Source organism: Strongylocentrotus purpuratus, unplaced genomic scaffold (assembly GCF_000002235.5).
Source record: "Strongylocentrotus purpuratus isolate Spur 01 unplaced genomic scaffold, Spur_5.0 spur5_scaffold_14, whole genome shotgun sequence".
In the NCBI taxonomy this organism is placed as follows: domain Eukaryota; kingdom Metazoa; phylum Echinodermata; class Echinoidea; order Camarodonta; family Strongylocentrotidae; genus Strongylocentrotus; species Strongylocentrotus purpuratus.
This window is the reverse complement of record NW_022145599.1, coordinates 18558073-18577145: the sequence shown is the minus strand read 5'-3', so window position 1 is coordinate 18577145 and position 19073 is coordinate 18558073. Positions and strand designations below refer to the sequence as shown.

The window sequence follows — 19073 nt, the reverse complement described above, 5'->3', positions numbered from 1 at the left end:
AAAGAAGATGTCTAAATATTCCACCCATGTTTCTGTTAATCCTTTTACTGTACAATAAGGTTCAACTTCGACGTCAAGGTAAGCAAGTTTTAGACCTTCCCATAGTACAAGGAGCGAGTACATCATGATCAAAATGGCAGTGATGGCTTTTCTGTGACAGTATCTTGGGAACATCTTTTGCGGTGATTTGATCAAAAGACATCTGTTCACAGCCACACATAACATGCTGAAAAATGCTGGATACAAAAAAAACATATCAAAGATCAAGTATATAGACACACAATTGTACAATGAGTTCAATAAATTTAACTCTGGTCGTAACCAAAGATATGTCAGTATAATGGGGTATCCTACACTTATATTGAAGATGTTGACAACGGCGAGATGAACGATGAAAACATTGGACGTGACCCGTCGCAGCTTCTCGGACTTGATGAAAGGGACGACGATGAGGAGATTGCCGAGGAGTCCGAACACGAGCATGACGACAAGGTAGAATGTCACACCGGCTTGGATGACATTGTAGTGACTACTCCCTATCCATTTTTGAAAGCCAGTCAAGACATCTTCAGAGAGACGGACGTTCGAACAATTCGCCAAAGAGCAGTTTTGAACAGACTCTCCTGTGACATCCACATCCATAATTCAAGTTAAATGTATTACATCAGCAATAAAAGTGATCATGAATTTGCATCACATGTTTGTTAAATGCGCATAAAGGTTTACTGATTTTAAGAAGTTCTATGATAACAACATTAGTCTCAATAGTTACAAGCACCCATTAGCGTGACAGTGTACCTCAACACACATCGTTGTGTTAACCCTCCCCAACCGCTCAAAATCTCCAATGCGTTTAGAATGATGGAAATATTAACATAAAAGCTGAGCTATATATATTGAAGCATGCTCAATACGTGATTTACTCGGCCGTGTTGAGTTATAGCTGTTGGTGACAAAGAACTCATTTTTGATAGACAGCTAAAGCAATTAGGAACATGAAAAGTATAAAGCTCTAATGCCACGTTAGATGTAATTACCTTTTTGACAATGCGTCGTGTCAATCCAAAATGTGGGCGTCTTTGCTCTTAATAATCCTTCGTTTTAGTAATCACTAAGTGGGTTTTTTAATGTCACCATGGAAAAGGCTTCCATTAAGATGCCATTAATAAAGCTAGCCATTTCCGTTTAAGTGACTGCTTTTTTAATGCACAATGTACCGACAAAAAAAAAGTCCATCGTTCACTTCTGATCGTTCCGACAAGGTTTCAACTTTCAATTACATCGAGCAAGGTACCAAGGATGCATGAATGCGAGGCGGGGTTCTCGCTTTCATATGCTTGACTTCGGGCAGATTTGTCGTAGATCTGTAGCAATGTTAATTATTGATCAAGTTTAATGAAACGGGCCCCAGATTATTTTCTAAAAAGAATAAGAATCGTGTTATATCATCCAGAATATGACAGGGGCAGACAATTTGCTCGTAGCATACCGTCCTATCACTACCTCATTAAAGGTACTATGTCCCATTTGCAGGCCAAAAAATGAAAAAGTTAAATTCCAACTGCATTTGAAATATAATACTAAGTTAGAACTTCCCTAAAAAAGGTATGGCTTGAAAATGTCTTCAAGAGGGAAAAAAATGACTATCAGTTGTCAAATCGACTTTAGGGCTATAGAGCCCAAAAGTAATAGTCTTGATTTTCAGACAATTGTACCGAATGGTCATACGTTTTATGCTGCGCAAAGATTCAATCAGTTTAATCTTGGCCATCACAAGAAGTGGGTTATTGATGTAGACAAATGCTCATGTACCCTTTACAACTCTTTTCATGTATGTTATTACCAAAGAAGAAAAAAGGCCAGTCAGTCACTCAATAGTGTCTGACAGTGAAGTCTAGCAAGTAAACGGGTTCCCTTGCATAATTTGAATATGATGACACTGCTAACGTTTAAATTTCACAGATAGGACATACATGACATACATGACATATTCATAATTCCTGCAAAGTTCTACAGAATTTGAGGTTGGCTGCAAAAGGGACATAGTACCTTTAAGGCCTTCAGATCGAATGGCCTGCTAATTCGGCCGCACGCTGTTTCGGCAGATTCTTGAAAAACCAAACAAAGTCTTGATGGCTTCGTGATAGTTCCGGTTACCCCATAGATAGATGTAGGGCACCAGTGTGTGGAACAGAGGAACAAGACCACCAAGGGAGAAAAGGACAAAATAAGCAACCGTGTTCTTGATCATGAGTTCTGACACCAAGGAAGTAACCCATCCCGCAACGAGAATGGCATACATGGCGACCATCATCTTGATAAGACGGGCCTCGGCCTTACCAGGTCCCTGAGGGGCATGTAAAGGCTTCCGAGTGCTTGCACGCCTAGTCAACATAATGCTAGAAAAGCGACGCGACAAACCCCTTGACATGGAAAGCTTCTTTGGAACTATTTTTCAGTGACTGCATTTCTGTTCTGACCTGTACCAGGTGAATTTGGTCCATCCCCGGCCTTCACCTTACCCTTAAACCTATTCATTTTTTCTGTTGCTAGCGCTACATCAAAAGGGAAGTTGTTTTGCTGGCTGCAGCTTGGCAAATGAGGATCATGATGAAAGTCTACTTCAGAAACTGGTGCCATTGATGCAGTTGTTACAATGGAAACAGTCGACACCAGGCATATCTTCCGAGTTGATTTACCAATAGTTGAGCTTGTGTGGTCAGTCACTTCAGTGCACCCCTTACTGTGCGATATATATTCGTCCATCTCGGTTTTAGCCGTATTATGGCGTCTTGTTGATTCCCCTTTTGCTCGTTTCCGACTGGACCGAACATAGCAAAGTACAATTACATGGCATACTGGGATGACCAAGGTGGGGATGACAAGAAATAGAATGAACAAGAAAAAGCTGAAGTCCGACATCCATTCACTCTCAAAGTCCTTTAGAGCACAACGCCGTTCCGGATCGACTTCCTGATATACCATCTCTAGACCCGCTTTCACAAACTGCCAGGACCAGAAAACTGCCAGGACCGCACCGATTGCCTTATGGGTACAGCATCGCCTGTACAGCCTCTGGGGAGACACTATCAACAATAACTGGTTGACAGACACACACAGAACAGAAAACAAGCTAGGAACTATGAAGATTATGTCAAAGGCCACCTTCATGACTAAGCATGATTTTTCACTCCCACCAACTCCTGCGAACACGTTCTTTAAGAGAAGCGGGTAGAAGATACATATGTTGATCATGTTGACGACAGCCATGTGGACAATGAAGAAGTTTGAAGTGACCCGTCTCAGGGAAGCGTTCTTGAGGTAGGGGATGATGATCAGCAGGTTGCTGCATAACCCTAAAGGTATCATGATCACGTAAAATGTGACGGCGATCATCTGAAGTGTGAAGATGGGGTTTCCTAATGTCTTCCTATACCCTTCAGTCCAGTTCGCTGACGAATTGACGAAGAAGCTCTCTTCATACCAATCGACCGAGTCCAATGTTTCACGAGAATCTGACGCCCCAAGCTCGTGTGTACTCTCTGGTAACCTCATGTTGAAATTAATTGATGTCTGACATGGGATACATCGTCAAACCATGGTCAAACAGTCACACGTGCTAAACTAGGTTTTCAATCACTGCATTTTGGGAAAGAAGGTCATATCGACACTCTTGAAGTGAGGGAGGGATAAGCGATGTAAACGATCGTTCTTGCAAAACGTATATGGAGATCAAGAGTTCACTTCATAAAGGTTTCCATTGATGTATTCATAAGAAATCTTTGCCCATGCAGTGCAATCCCGTTTGACAATACAGAGTATATATTTCACTGTTTGTGAATTAGATTCCATGTATAGTTCCCATGTATGGACTAGTTTCCATGGCGTTTCTTTACAAATCGCTCCCTTCCATTAAACACAAATTTGACTATAACACAAGGTTATAGCTGCAGCCATCCGAATTACGATTCGCAGGAAAGATCGATGCCCTTTCAACAACATACTCCTGACGTTTTTTTTTTAATACTTTGGGACTTCGCATTGTCCGATTACATTTGGTGGCTTATGATTTCCATTCTCACCATGTGGAAAAAACATTATCTTGGCAGGACAATATCCAAGGTCTTCCTTCGTCTCCATCAGCGTTCTGTTTAGTTAGTTAGCGATGCCACTTTGTCAAATCAGGACCATTCCACATATTCTAGAGAATCTATAGGCTGCTGGAGACATTGACAAGAACCAAGAAAAGTTCCATTTCCCATTGAATATAGGCCTACTGTTATCCATGAAACTACTCGGCTTATGGTTCATTATTACCGAATGGATGTGAAATTACTTGATAGAGTAGGCGTAGCTTATGCATTGGTGGTCAACAGAATGGTTATGGCTTAGAACTGCACCCTTAACCACATGTCGTTGCCTGTTCTGTCCTGGGTTTCTTGGTCACTCTCGACCTAATTGCTTGTTTAAAAATTAACGAAGTGGTCCTAGTTATTTCAATACAAAAAGAATGCAAGTTTAAAGGGGAAACACCGACATATTCTTTCAATTAAGAAGCGGAGCGAGGAGAAAGTGTGTTTTCGCATTATGTAATTACTTTAGAGACACGAGCCTCGCCTGCCTGGCTGCCAAATTTTAGTCGCATTTGCTTCTTAATTACTAAGCTAATTACAGATCCATTAGGTGTACCTGTGACTATTTTATGCCATGCCATCCCATATCATTACTTTACCTAATTCTAATTAAGCTTTGCCTCATTTTCATTGTCTAGTTGATATTGCTTTCAAAACATAAGTCTTTCGTAGCCTTCGTTTTCCAAACATATTTACATGGAGTCTAGATATAATTTTAAACACAGTTGTGTGTTTATTTTAATCTAAGTGTTTTTCACTTTTACGTTATACATTATTATGTATGTTGATTTCTCATAACTTTAAGATTCGATTGGTGTTAGGTGCTTATAGAATGATTACCCCTCATATAGCATGTTTAGCCCCGGCAGCTGTTATCGGCGCACAGTGAATTTCAAGGAATAAATCCCGCCGGTAAACCCCCCCCCCCCCCCCACACACACACACACACTCACTCACATCCCCAACACATTGGTTGAGAGAGACAGTTCATTTCAGATCTTTTTGAATGTCTGGTGTATACGCATCGGGCAACACTCGAACCCTCGACTTTTCTACTGGGAGTCAAGTGAATGAGCCACTGTACCAACGGGGAATGGAGGGGAAAATGGGCGATATAAACTGTAGATCGAGAGAGAGAGAGAGAGAGAGAGACAGAGAGAGAGTATAATAATAGGCATAAAGGTGATGGAAATGATTGGTGATAGGTTAATGAAGGAGAATATATTAAGAACAGTGAAAAGAGGGAGAGAGAGAGAGAGAGAGAGAGAGAGAGAGAGAGAGAACGACAAAATGACAACGTGAGGTTACGTATTGCCATTAGCTTTTTGTGATGTTCTCATTGGAGCTCTCAGATTTACGGGTTTACATCAACTATCAGAAGCCAGCTCTTCCATTAGCAATATTGCGTGTCTTCGATTTTTTTTTAAATTATGTAAACCGTGAAAGAGGACACGTGTGGATCGAGAGACCGTATGCATTATCGAATATTATGTCGAGAATGGCAGTTAATGTGAACAAAATGTAGGTCGGCAGGATATTTTTCTCATCCGTTAATTACTACATCGCATCGGGTCGGGTGGTCGCGTTACCCGACCGTTTATGAAAACATGCCCCTTTAATCACGAAATATCAGGGGTAATGTTTGTAAAATAAACCCCTCTCATGACACTTTGTGAACCCCCTATACGGCAAATCTACAAAAGGGCGCGTCATCTTCTGTTTTCGTTTCACGAAAGATGGTGTAACTCGACCACCCGCCCGCGATGAGCCGCCCCTCCCCCTCTCTATCACTTTTTCCCTCCTTCACTCCCTCTCTCTCTGTCATCTCTCCCTCTCCCTTCTCCCCATTCATCTCTCTCCCTCTCAACCTTTCACTGCCCCATATTTTCATTAATCCATCCATAATTATTGCTCTTCTGACCTTCAAGACCCAGTTTTTTCTCGATTTCTGACAATTTAAAACTGAAGCAGCACTATCAAATAAACTGCTTGCAATACACACAATGCGTTCAAATTACTCGATAATTAAGATGGTGACATGGCGAAATCTTTGTCAGGATTCCATCTAATATATAATAACATATTTGATTTTCTTGTGTGCCATCGATCACTTTATTGTCGACAAGTGATTAATACCAATGCCCCAGATCATGTTAGGGCGAACCACAATGATCTGGTGGTACTTTGCTTTGTCAAATCAATGTCTTTTTGCGGCAGAAATGCAAATATAGAACAACAACCCATATGATTTGCATTATGTTCTGTCTTCATTCGCGGAGGCGAACCGACAATTCTGAACATTAAAAAAATACAAACACTTCTGCGAATTAATCGAGATGATTCACATGAAGCGCAAGGAAAGATTATCCGAACGAAGGAGAAGAAAGAGAAGAAGAACAAGAAGAAGAAGAATAGGAAGAAGAAGAAGAAGAAAAAGGAGGAGAAGAAGATAATGAAAAAGAAGAAAAAGAAGACGAAGAAGAAGAAAAGAAGAAGAAGAAATAGAAGAAGTAGAAGAAGAAGAAGAAAGAGAAAAAGAAGGAAGAGAAGTAGAATATGAAGTGAATAAGGAAAAAATCTAACCCGATTTCAAACGTCTAAAGTAAGTTCCGGATCATTCTGGTTTATTTTATGCCTCAAAGAGAGCAGACGATACAAAACGCTCCATGTATCCAGGGAGGTGAGAACCTGATGTATCTTACTGTTAGATTCGGTCCAAGACAATTAAGAGGACTTATAAATCACTTAGAGGGCAGGGACGGGGCACCCGCTGTCTTTGGCGAATACATTACAAGAAAACGAGACCTTAGAAGAAAGATGGGGCGTCTCTATTATATTTTCCCGTTATCTTTCCCTATTGTACTTTTCTCTACCCTCTCCACTTTCTCTCTCTCTCACTCTCTCTCTCTCTCTCTCTAATTATATATATATATATATATATATATATATATATATATATATATATATATATATATATATATATATATATATATATATATATATATATAGGCGTGAAGAAAAAGATCTTTTTCTACATATTCTGGAACACCCGTTGTCATGTCAGAGTTGAGAATTCTCGCAATTTTATATATATCTCTTCTTTTTTCATCAGTGATTGGGGACACGTGCCGCCAGTAGCTACGACAGGTGGATGTGGTTCGCTAAGGGAAGGTAACCACATAGCTGAGGCTTTACGTCGCCACGAAACAACATTTATAGAGTACGAACACACTTAACCGATTTTAATCTCCATTAAGACTATTTGCTGATAAAATATCTAAACATAAACCTATAGAACCTTGCTCAGCCATTTAGGCCGAGGGAATTACCGTGGTTGAATAAATAAATTAAATGAAAATAATTAAAGGTATTTGTATTCCTCCGAATGCTTATTTGTAATCACGATAATTAACCTCTGTATAACCTCTTGAAAACCAAACCAAATTTAATTATTAAAATAATGTATGTATCAACATTTTGGAATGGAGATCTAATTAACAATATTCAGAGCATAAATAAGGAGAACTTGTACACTTTTGCATTTTCATCGAATTTTGAGAATCAGAATAGTGGAAAGTCACCGAAACAGAAAGAAGACGATGATGATCAGAATTTCGACTAGCTATGTCTTAGATCACGAGGAATGACCACAATATGGGTATTAATCAAATAAAAAACAATATGAGTTTTAAATGCAAGGTCCCTTCTAAAGAAAAAAAAAAGTCTCTTAATTTCTTATGACATTGAACAATCATTTCATATCGACAGAGGTCTGTTATTATGCTTACACTTCTTCAGAAGAAATTGTTGGTCGAAAACTGGAAGTTGGTCATTATATCCATCTACCCTTATCATCCAACGAAAAAAAAACACCTTGATTTATATATTTAAACATATTATCAATCAATGAAACATGTTTTAAAATTCGTTGTGCCATCAGTTTATTTCAGATTTTATATTTAACAATGATATTATACACAATTCAAAATGATACAATGACATTAGATTGTCTTGCGCAAACACGGGATTAATTAATAACATCCGATTTGTTATGTTTGCTCATAGTTTGGTAGTAACACTAAGCTAAATGTAGCTGATAATTTAAAAGTAAACATTAAATCCTATGACTAATTTTAATGATAAGAAGAAGAAGATGAAGAAGTAGGAGAAGAAGAAGAAACAGAAAAAAAAGTAGAAGAAGAAGGAGGAGAATAGGTAGAAGAAGGAGGAGAAGCAGAAGAAGAAGGAGGAGGAGAAGAAGAAGAAGAAGAAGAAGAAGAAGAAGAAGAAGAAGAAATGAAAGAAAAAATAAAAAGAAGAAGAAGAAGAAATGAAAGAAAAAAAGAAAAGAAGAAGAAAAAGATGAGGAAGAAGTAGAAGAAGAAGAAAAATGATTATGTACTTAAAAGGCCCTTTTACCATACATGTTCAGATGCGCATACACTATGCCGGAACCAAAACTGTTAATTTTGTTTGTTAAGGACTATGAATTAGGTTAAGGGTAATTCGATCTTATAAAGGTATTACAAAAATGATGAAATGAATAGAGTGATGAACATACTACATTCATAGTATTGTAAATACAGTGTCAATTAATTGAATTAAAAGTCATTCTTCTTGGATGAATTTGACTATTAAAGGTAATACAAAGTTTTGGGAATTTTTGCAAATTGGGTGGATAATAATTCTTTACATTTTTGATATATTTAGATGCCCCTATGGATGTATTATAAGCACTAGAAAATTTAGCCCCTAAAACGCTTCTGCTTTCGAGAAAAATTGAATACAAAAATTTACCAGTGCTCCCGGTAAATGTTGATTAATTTAAAAAAGCGCCTGGGGCCGTACAATGTTAGCTGCGACCATGGAAATCTCAGAACATGTAGTTGTGATATATAATTTCCAAACGGGAATAGCTAATCGGTCGATTTTAGTCAAGACACTTTGTTTTATAGCTTAATTAATATCTTGACCTTGAGAGGGAGCTATACAACATAAAGAGTGTATTATTTACAATTTCATAACTTTAGACTCGGTTTCAACCGCGACAACGATTATTGAATAGTGTAGGATTGCATATGCTTCCAATATGTGCATTTAAACCAAATTCATGACCCCCCCCCCCTACCAAAACTTTGTATTACCTTTAACATAAACACATTTTAACAAAAACAGCAATATAGATCTTCATTTTAAAAAAATACATGTATGTCATTGTACCCTTATAAACCACAAAAAAAAGAAGAAAAGGATGACTGACAAAAATATATGCAAGTATGGGGCGATCGTAAGGTTGAAATATTATTGATCAAACATTACGAATGTAGGGCAAATTAGGTATTTGCTTTTGCGATGAAGCTTTGGCAATCATGACAAAGGAATAGCTTTTCAAGAGATGAGATCGCGTGTCGTGTCACAGCGCCGACGGCAAACACGCTGTACTCCTAAGGCCTATTTCTAGAATTATTACGGCTTAAACACTGTATGTGATTGGCACTAAAGAAAGATGTAGGGGCGAGGGGGCACAAAACCGGACCCTCCATTTGAAATACAGTGGTGCATATTCTCAATACATGGAAGGACTTGCCCCGCTATAGTTGTGTTTATGCCCCCCTCTCCCCTCCACCTTTGTTACAGATGCCATACCAAATTTCACTATAAAAATATGATAGCCCAATGTCTTTCCCAGAATAGTGCCCTCTTTTACAAAATAAACTCCTGGATCCGCCCCCGTTAGACGTCAAATCAACGATGATGCAGGCGCGGATCCAGGATTTCTTAAGGGGGGGGGGGCAATTTTTTTAATTTTTTTTGCTCCCGAAAATTTGAAAATCGCGCTGGCAACCGGCCGAAAAGTCGCTAAGTGGGGGGGGGGGGGGGGGGGGGGGGCGGGGGTGAGTAGTGAGCACTATTTTTTTTTTTTTTTTTTAATTCCGAAAATTTGAAAATCGCGCCTGCCGAAAAGTCCGGTCCCGTCAGGCTCCCCCTCCCCCCCCCCCCTGGATCCGCCACTGGGATGATGGATGGAGGAATATTTGATGTTACTACGGTAACAAAATTCTACTCTACACGGTATACTATCATCTCGAGTTCATTTAGAACAATAACAAATCGTTTACACACAATTCATGAAAGCCATGCGGAAATTTGATACTTGAGATTGTCATCATAATGAAGAATTTGAAGTGACATGTCTCCCTGCATGGGTTCAAAGCATAATGCTTAAAAGGATGAAAATTGCAAAATTGACTACACATATTAAAATATCTGAAATGCCGTGTCGCAGTATGTCATACCAAGTCGATTTCCAAATCAGCTAAAGGCAATAATTCTTTTGATTAAATAATGTTGAAGAACTTTGTAAAAACAAAATAAAAAAATAAGTATTAATATTTCCGAATCGCCTTGTCGCAATACTGTCGTACCTAGTAGATTTTCAAACCAGCTAATAGCAATCTTTTTTAAATTAAAAAATGTACTCATTATTCACTTATCAAATCTAAGTTTTATAATTGTAATAATGAAATTGTGGTAGGGACTAGCCTGAACCTCACCGCATGGCGTACGCTACGCCAAAGACCTTGTATATATATTCAAACTTTGTTCATTCTAAAAGCAAATGATTTTTTTTAAAAATCATATCATTAACAAGTCCCTAAAATAATATAACAATTATATCTTCAACGCCAACTACAACTACAAAATTGGTAGCGATATACTTCTTTATTGCTTGCAGCGAGGAGCCATTGCGGTCCTTCAACTCGGTGATTGATTTGTAAAAAAACAACGTTATGATATGACCAACAAAACCACCACAAGACTACGATCTGGTCGAAGACATTTATTAAATAACTGAAACTAAATCACTGACAGACGTAATAAGATACAGAAAACATGATGATGAATCATTATAATATATACCCCCATCATAATGTTATACCCGCAGCAAAATGATTTTAAAATGCTTCTGAGGGACTTCACAAAATTTCACACTTTCGCTTCCAAACCTTGGATTTCTCTTGATTTATGTTAGAATTACGAGGTAACATTACAAACAGAGATATGAGAATTTTTTTCTGTTGTACAATGCTTGCTTTGCTGACAATCGCTCCGAGGTCAATGTACTTCAAAAACCGATGTTCTGGCAAATATAGACAATCATTTCTCACAGAATCCAACGAAACTTACACTGAATGTGCAAGATTACAAATAAATGACATGTGCCAAACAATTTTGGTAGAAAATGTATAGTGGCTAAGTAATGTGCAAATGGGAGTTGTGGTTTTAATCGAAGATGATACGCAGTAAGTTTTGTGCGTTTGTTTGTATTTCAATGGTTCAAACAACCAATTTATATTGCAGCACAAAGGATCAAGGATGAATCATGGCAATTTTCTTTCAAAACACGATTCCCATACCTGAGCTCAAGATTAACTTTAGCTTCAGACCTGGATCAAACAATATATATGTACATAACCCTAAACCTTTTCCTAAATGCCAATTCCAACACCAACCCTAAGCATGTAATTTTGTCGAAATAAAGTCCGTAGCTATTTCCTGATCACTGTTTCAGTTTCCCATACTCAAGTCAATATTCTGTACAGGTTACAGATTCTTAGTTCTTAAGGATTTCTGATTCGTCAGTGTCATTAAAGCCACCGTTCGTAATGTTCATTGATGTACAAGAATAATGTTGTGCAGACTACGACTTTTGAGTTCTTTTAGCCTTTTCGATTCCAAAACTCTTGAATGACGCCACATAGCCACCTTTGAAATGTTTATTGATCCTGTTAATGTACGAGAATGTGATGTGCAGATTACGACTTCTGATTTCTTTGGGCCTTCCGATTCCGCAAACTCCTGAAAAACACCACAAAGCCACCTTCGAAATATTTATTGGTGTACAAGAATGCAAGGGGTATCACAGAAGGATGTATAGTCGTCAAATAGGAGACACGAATAAGAATGTAATCTAGGAACGTAGGAGAACTAGACTGTGTCCCTCCGACCATTACCGCTGACGGTGTCCAGGAAATGATCAATGTCATGAAAAGATAAAAAGTGAGACGCACCATCCGGACCTCCTCTCCCAAGATGAACTGTCGACAGTAACAGAGATTCATTGGGCGATGCTTGGCCTTCGGTTTACCTGAAGCATCAGGGGCACTGTCTTCGATTGCAGTTTTGTTCCATGCGTGTGTCGGACCTCCGTCAGCGTGGCTTGTGGTGTCAATCTCTTGTCCGCCAGCCATGGCTGTTGAGGAGGAAGAAGAGGGGACTGAATTAGAGGACGAATGTGATGCATCGACCAAAGCAACGCTTTTTTGGTCTGTCCCCTTTACGTTACGTTTTCTTTTCGAGGAAACACCCTGGTCTAGGTTAGAGCGCGCCTTTGGCGCATGTGCAGCCACTTTTGACTTAGTCTCTCGTATTTTCTTGACGGCAATGAAAAGGGCGACGATACAGGATATAAAAGGTAAGAGTAGGATGATAAAACTCTCGGCGATCCATATCTTGAGAATGGGATTATCATCACGGACTACGAAACAAGTGGGGTCGGTGGTAATCTCGATATGGTTGTACAGCGGTGCAGAGTCAGCGATCACAAAGAAAGATGAAGCAACAAGCGCCATTTTGGATCCTAGTTTGAGGCGTTTTTTTGTCAGCTGTCCACTTCACAAGCTCTATGCTTGAGATAACTGAAGTTACTATTAGAGCAAAAGCGAAAAGTTTCATGAACATGCTTGAAAACACCAGGTAGAGCCTGCAGTAGAGGACACTCTGTCTTGTCTTTTCATTTAAGATGGCGGCGAGGCTGAACGAATTCAGCAGACAGCAACTCGTAAGGTTCAAAATCGTGAGGTAGATGACAGACACTGTCACTGCAGATCGTCGAAGACGAGGATTACGTTTGATTATTAAAAGAAAAACCGTGTTAGCGATGATACCGATGGCCATCAAGAAAGAAACATAAACTATTAATGCAATGCGTGCCCCAAGGCTCAGGTGAAAGCTCACCGTGTTGTTTTGTGATCTCTTGAGCACTTCGAAGCCTTCGGAAATATCCGCCATTTTTTAGAGATTTTCTTTCAGAGCGAGTCTATGCGGTAGGTGTTCTGTGAATATAATAAGGTCCTCTCAGCCAAGTCTTCTCTATAGACCTTAGATATTCAGGCACCGAAGATATTCTGAAGGTATACTTTCATACGTCTTGAAATCGGAAGAAGTACATCGCGCTTCGGCAACTTTGCAACTCCTCTGGTGATTTTTATCTTAAACGCAAGTTTGCATCGCAGTTTATTTCGTCAAGTTGGGAGTTGGGACATGAATTAATTAATGTCTTCAGTATCCGGCGAGTTTACTCCAAATTTCCCTGCTACTAAACAATGATGAAGCGCACAAATTAATGTTGTTCCGTTTGCAGGAGTTCCATCGATTTCATTAAAGCACAGTCATGTCGCTATCAATTGACGGAGTGATGTTGGCGCCAACTTTCTCGACACGATCTCTTCATCACCGACAGAAAATTAAAGTCAAAGTCGATATTGAGTTTGGCGTTCGTTGCGCTCAAAACACACATTATCAATTAAAGTTTTGATATTTATGTTCTTGATCATGTAGCATACTGGCAAGAAGATGTGTACATATACACTTCGCATCGGTACAATAGATCCAAATGAGACGAGAGAACTACATGTATATACAATTACCACACAATCATGATGTTACTATAGAAACGCCTTCGTCGGATATTTGATATTAATTTTACCGGCTGATGTCCATTAACTTTTTTCATTAAATGGCACGAAATGATCAGGCATAAAGACGCCTTATGAGCGAGCCACTGTATCAAATTATTGATGTCATTTACATTATGCGTCCAATCATTAGCGGGCGAATGAAATGATTGACCTAAATTTGCGTTTTGACAGGGATGTTTAGGTTACTTAATGGCCGGTTTGTTTAGTTAATTGGCGTTTTTCCACTACGAATATCATTTGAGAATTATGATGAGTTGGTTATCATTTAAAAACATTACGGGTAGTAATCAATATTATTATGATAATTTAGAAATATTTGTTTTGTAAATGGATATAAATAAAGGATGATTTATGGGTGCCCATAAAAACCGAACCGTGTCAGCTTTCCTTTATCCACGTGAAATCTATAGTTGCATATTTTTATCTAAAAGAAAAATCGAAATATTTATTATTTCAAAACTTTCGGAAAATTGATGGATTTTCTTGTAAGGAAGGAACACTTGAATCTTTGGAAGTTGCATTTTCCATTATTGATTTGAGAGTGGATTTTCACCCTTTAAGGGAAAGAGGACAACCAGTGGAAATGAGTCATCGAATCGAACAGTAATGATAGGCTCACATTTTGCTGTCATAAAACACGATCGGAAAGACTTTCAAGAAATCAACCGGAAGGCGATTTCAATACCTTATGACTGTCTTGTTCGGATGTTAAGTAACACGTCATTGCAAGATGTTCACACATTGCAACAAGACTGATGGGCAAGGCTAATGCAATTGCCTGAGGTTCATTTTTGAAAGTCTATGCAGTCGTTATAAAACGTTATGTGCAGAAATCTCTGCTCTGTCATCAATTTTGGGAAGAGTGCGTTGCTCCCTGCCCCCATCTTTTGCTTCTACTTGCATTGTATCGATTCTTTTTGTATGTAATTGTATATTGAAGATAATCTAGAATTATGGATTCTAGTTTAATAAATTCGAATCGAAAATCAGGAGGACCTACTCATCGGGTCATCACGTTCGGTCGAGTGGTCGAGTTACACGACCTTTCGTGAAACGAAACCGGAAGATCATGTGAAGATCTAGCACTTGAAGAACGTGGCCTTTCGTAGATTTGCCGTATAGGATTTTCCCAAAATGTCGATTAAAAAAGGACCTGACCATTTGAAGTTTAAAGGTATATCACAACGATTACCCCCGGAATTCCGTGACTAAAGGGGGATTTTCCACAAATTTAAGGTCGGGTAACACGATCACCTGACCCTACTCGATGACCCGAGTGATTCAGAGTGAGGCGTTCAGGAGATTTATAAGAAATCCCCCTTTACGGTCGGCTATATACAATATATAAAAAGCTTGATGAAGTTTGCTTGTTCTATATCCTTCATGATTATGATTCGTAGAAGCTGATATATCGGTTACAAGGCCATTTATAATAAATTTATTCATTATTCGCCGAAACTATCATCGGGAAGACCACTCCCCCCTCCGAACATTATCCAGGGACACCCCCCCCCCCTGGGTGATTACGGGTGTACAGGCGCGTACACAGGGGGGGGGGGGGGGGGTTAACCCCTCCTCAATTTTTTTTCATCAAGATTTTTTATATTTTTTTTATAGTTCTCACTACCCTCCCCCGCCCGAATGAGCGAAATATCGGCCGGCGATATTTTAAAATTTCGGGGGGGGGGGGGGGGGCAAAACAGAAAACAAATATATTTCTCACCCCCCCCCCCCCCCCACCCCCACTGAGCGAGTGTGTGTGTATTGAGCTTTTAGAGACGTGTATCAATCAGATATGATTATTTACGTCTGGGGACCGACCTTTAAACGTCACCATCCGAAAGACGTGATTCAGTTTCGAACCTGCGTCCTCGCCTGAATCAGTTTGTAACTTCCACTGTTAGCTGGATTACAGGCGCACGCCACAACGCGAAATCAAAACAGAAACAAAATTAATATTGCTCACTACCCCTCCCCCCCCCTCCCCCACTGAGCGAAATATCGGCCGGCGCGATTTTCAAATTTGCAAACATCCCCCTTGAAAAAATTCTGCGTACGCCACTGAGGGTGTATATAATTATCACCAAAACGTTATCCATGTTCTGTGCTGTATGATGCTTTTATAATATTTTAGCATCGCATCATTCCACTTTGAAAGGTATGTTATAAATGAGTAACTAAGTCTATACCAGCATGGAACGGGGAAATATTTAATCATGGATACCACATTGTGAGTAAAACTGTCTTAGTGGCCACTTGTCTATGTATTTTGACTCTCTTGAGAAAGAAATGTGTGTCGTAGAACTAGGCCACCTGTCTATACGCGGCCATAATTTTCTCGGTTTCACTGAGGTGGCCTCAATAGACAGGTCATACGTTTATTCAATCTTACATCAACTATTATCATGCTAACATCTACAAGTATCATGTTGGAAGGCGATTGAAAGGCTATGTTCGTTAAAAAAAAACCTCGTGACTTAGCTCAACAGCTGAAATACCCTGGATGTATAAACATCACGCAAAGTAATACGAGGTAAAATTCATTCATAATTTACAATCATAGCACCCAATTTAAAGGAAAGTTATGAAGCTACTGGCGTGACTAGAGGGCGTCTGTTATATGAATGCGCGTATAAGTTTGAGTGCAATGAATGATGATAATAGTATTAACAATTTTTTTTATACATTGTATCCATGGGCCTTGCGAAAGAGAGAGAGTGAGAGGGGGAGACAGAGAGAGAGAGAGGGGGGAGGGGAAGACAGACAGAGAGAGAGAGAGAGAGAGAGAGAGGCAGACAGACAGACAGACAGACGGAGAAAGAAATAGAGAGAGGGAGGGAGAGAGAGAGAGAGAGAGAGAGTAAGAGAAAAAGAACGAAACAAAGGAGACGAAGATTAATGAAATCATTTAGTGGACAGATAATTTTAATGGCAGTTTGATCTTTATTGTTCGTCATCGAACTGCGACTAGTCTTATGTATTATACATAATATGTATGGGGAGCCAAGTGATGGAAACACATGTGATTCTGTCACGAAATCAATGTTTTTGTAACCAAATCAATCCCACCATTTGATTTTGTCACAAAATCAACCCCACCAGTTGATTTTGTCACGAAAGCAATCTGAAGACTGATTCCGTGGACACAATCACTCCCAAGACACATGCAAGTATAATTTCTTCTCCATTCTTATGCATTACAGTTTTGAAAGACTGGCTAACAATAGTCGAGTGCATTGACGAACGGAGTAAAGGCCTATCCACCCCCATCCCCCCCCCCCCCTAAAAAAAGAGGGCGTTCAATTTCCTCATTACGGCACTGCAGGAAATGAAATGCGTGTAGAGAAAGAGGAAGCTTAAAGATTTAAAAAAAAAAAAAAAAAAAAAAAAAAATCGTTCATGCACTGCCGCCTGCAGTACCTTGTTGTTGTTGGTTGGTTAGTTTTATCCAGGGGACCGACAGCTTTAATAAGTCCTCTCCAAGAGACTTAAAAACTTCGAATACAGTAATAAGTGCTCCAGAAGACCCTTTCAAAGTGCAAAATCAAGGATGTCTCTTTCATCTTTGTACAATTTTACGTATTTCCTTGATCTCCCCAATTACCTCTAATTTGTACTTCCTCTTCGATTTATATCTTTGTCTTTTTCAAAAATAAAGATACAATTTCCGCATTAGAACTACTGACTGGAGTAAACTGTAATCGCGAACAAACCGTTGAGGTATGCTAGGCATGCGCAATAGGAAGTCATCGCATCGTGTGAAGCAGAAATCGAACGATATCCGACCCTAAATTTGACGTTTGGCAGGAAACCGTGCAGCTGAGGGGACTTATATCTTGCGGGGGAAAAGTTCAGATAAATTGTCTTCGAGTTGAGGGGGTCATGCTTTGAAGCAGATGTGAAGATCAAAGAAAACATGGTAAGATTGTTCGAGTCACCGCACCTACTTTCGTTTCAAGGGGATTTTACGTTGATAACCAAGCGGAGGTTCTGCGGCAGAGTACAGTACGAGTCGCTACGTGTCTTGACCGGTCGCCGTGAATTGAAATTGCGTGTGCTGATGCATGCATGATTTTTAAGGGTGGGTGTGTGCCCCGGCTGTCAGTGTCATGCCACTTGACGTGGGTCAATAAGAAATGCTAGGTGTGTAAGACCATATTTCCCAGAATGGTTACAGTTACAGTCTGCAAGATTGTTAAATACGAAGTAGGCCGGCCAGGGTCTTCACATTATGCACTGATGCACATACGGTAGCATGTGCACGTATCGCACAATTATTTTGTCCAACTTTACTTTTTAGTAAAACTAAAAAAGTCATGACACAGTTTGACCTTTTTTCAATCAACCCATTCGACTGTGTCTGTAGCATGCAACTTACGCAAGGGATTGCAGAGTTAATGAGTGGTCCCTTTTTCAGGATATTGTCTGTAAATCTAAAGTTAGTCTGCATATGAAATTAAAGTCTTTTCAGACTTTATAATTAGGGTGTCTGAACGATTTTTCAATTTTCAATTTGGGATCGTTTTTCACCATTTTTGTTTGATATTTGAATAAAAAATGTTATCAGAATAATACATTTCAAATTTCAAGTCTCACCGATGTTTCTATCAAAAGTTACAGCCCCTCCAACACGCTGGTATATTCATATCATTTTGGTCAAAATCGTCGAAAAAGACGTCCACGCAGAGTGATGTTGTTTTGCTAAATTTAGCCAAACAGCTGTATCGCGCGATATGCAAGCGTATGCATATCGTACGCATGCTGCTAAGCCAATCCGCGACTTGCAGCTTGAGCTACGCTGTCTCCGCGACATGTGCGATTGACTAGTATGGTTGGCGTTCGTCGCACAATAAACCCGGAAGTGAATGCACGTTATAGTCAATGGCAATATCGCGGAGAGTTGTCTCCGCGATATTGCCATTGACTATAACGTGTATTCACTTCCGGGTTTATCGAGGGAATTTCCAACCATAATTTCAGTCACTTGAATTTGGGGTTTCGTTCGTGCGCGGAGATGTTACGCGATGTAACCATGGTTTGGACTGAGCGGAGCGCACGCCCCCTAATTAGCTGATCCACCAAATAGCGAGAAGGGTATTTTTAAACTGTTATCAGTTGTGATCCCTGGGGGCTAGCGAAAATATAATCACATAGAATTGTTCCTTAGGACTGGGACTAC

General features: G+C 39.5%; 1 protein-coding gene across 2 annotated transcripts in view; it reads left to right on the top strand.

The window, feature by feature from the left end:
* The first annotated feature begins 17613 nt into the window (after window positions 1-17613).
* LOC100889364 (exportin-6) overlaps window positions 17614-19073 on the top strand; it is a 28491-nt gene continuing 27031 nt past the window's right edge. For both annotated transcript variants that reach the window (XM_030984364.1, XM_030984363.1), the window contains exon 1: window positions 17614-17813. In XM_030984364.1, the coding sequence (XP_030840224.1) occupies window positions 17811-17813 (3 nt within the window). In that variant the 5' untranslated portion in view covers window positions 17614-17810. The remainder of the gene's footprint in view (window positions 17814-19073) is intronic.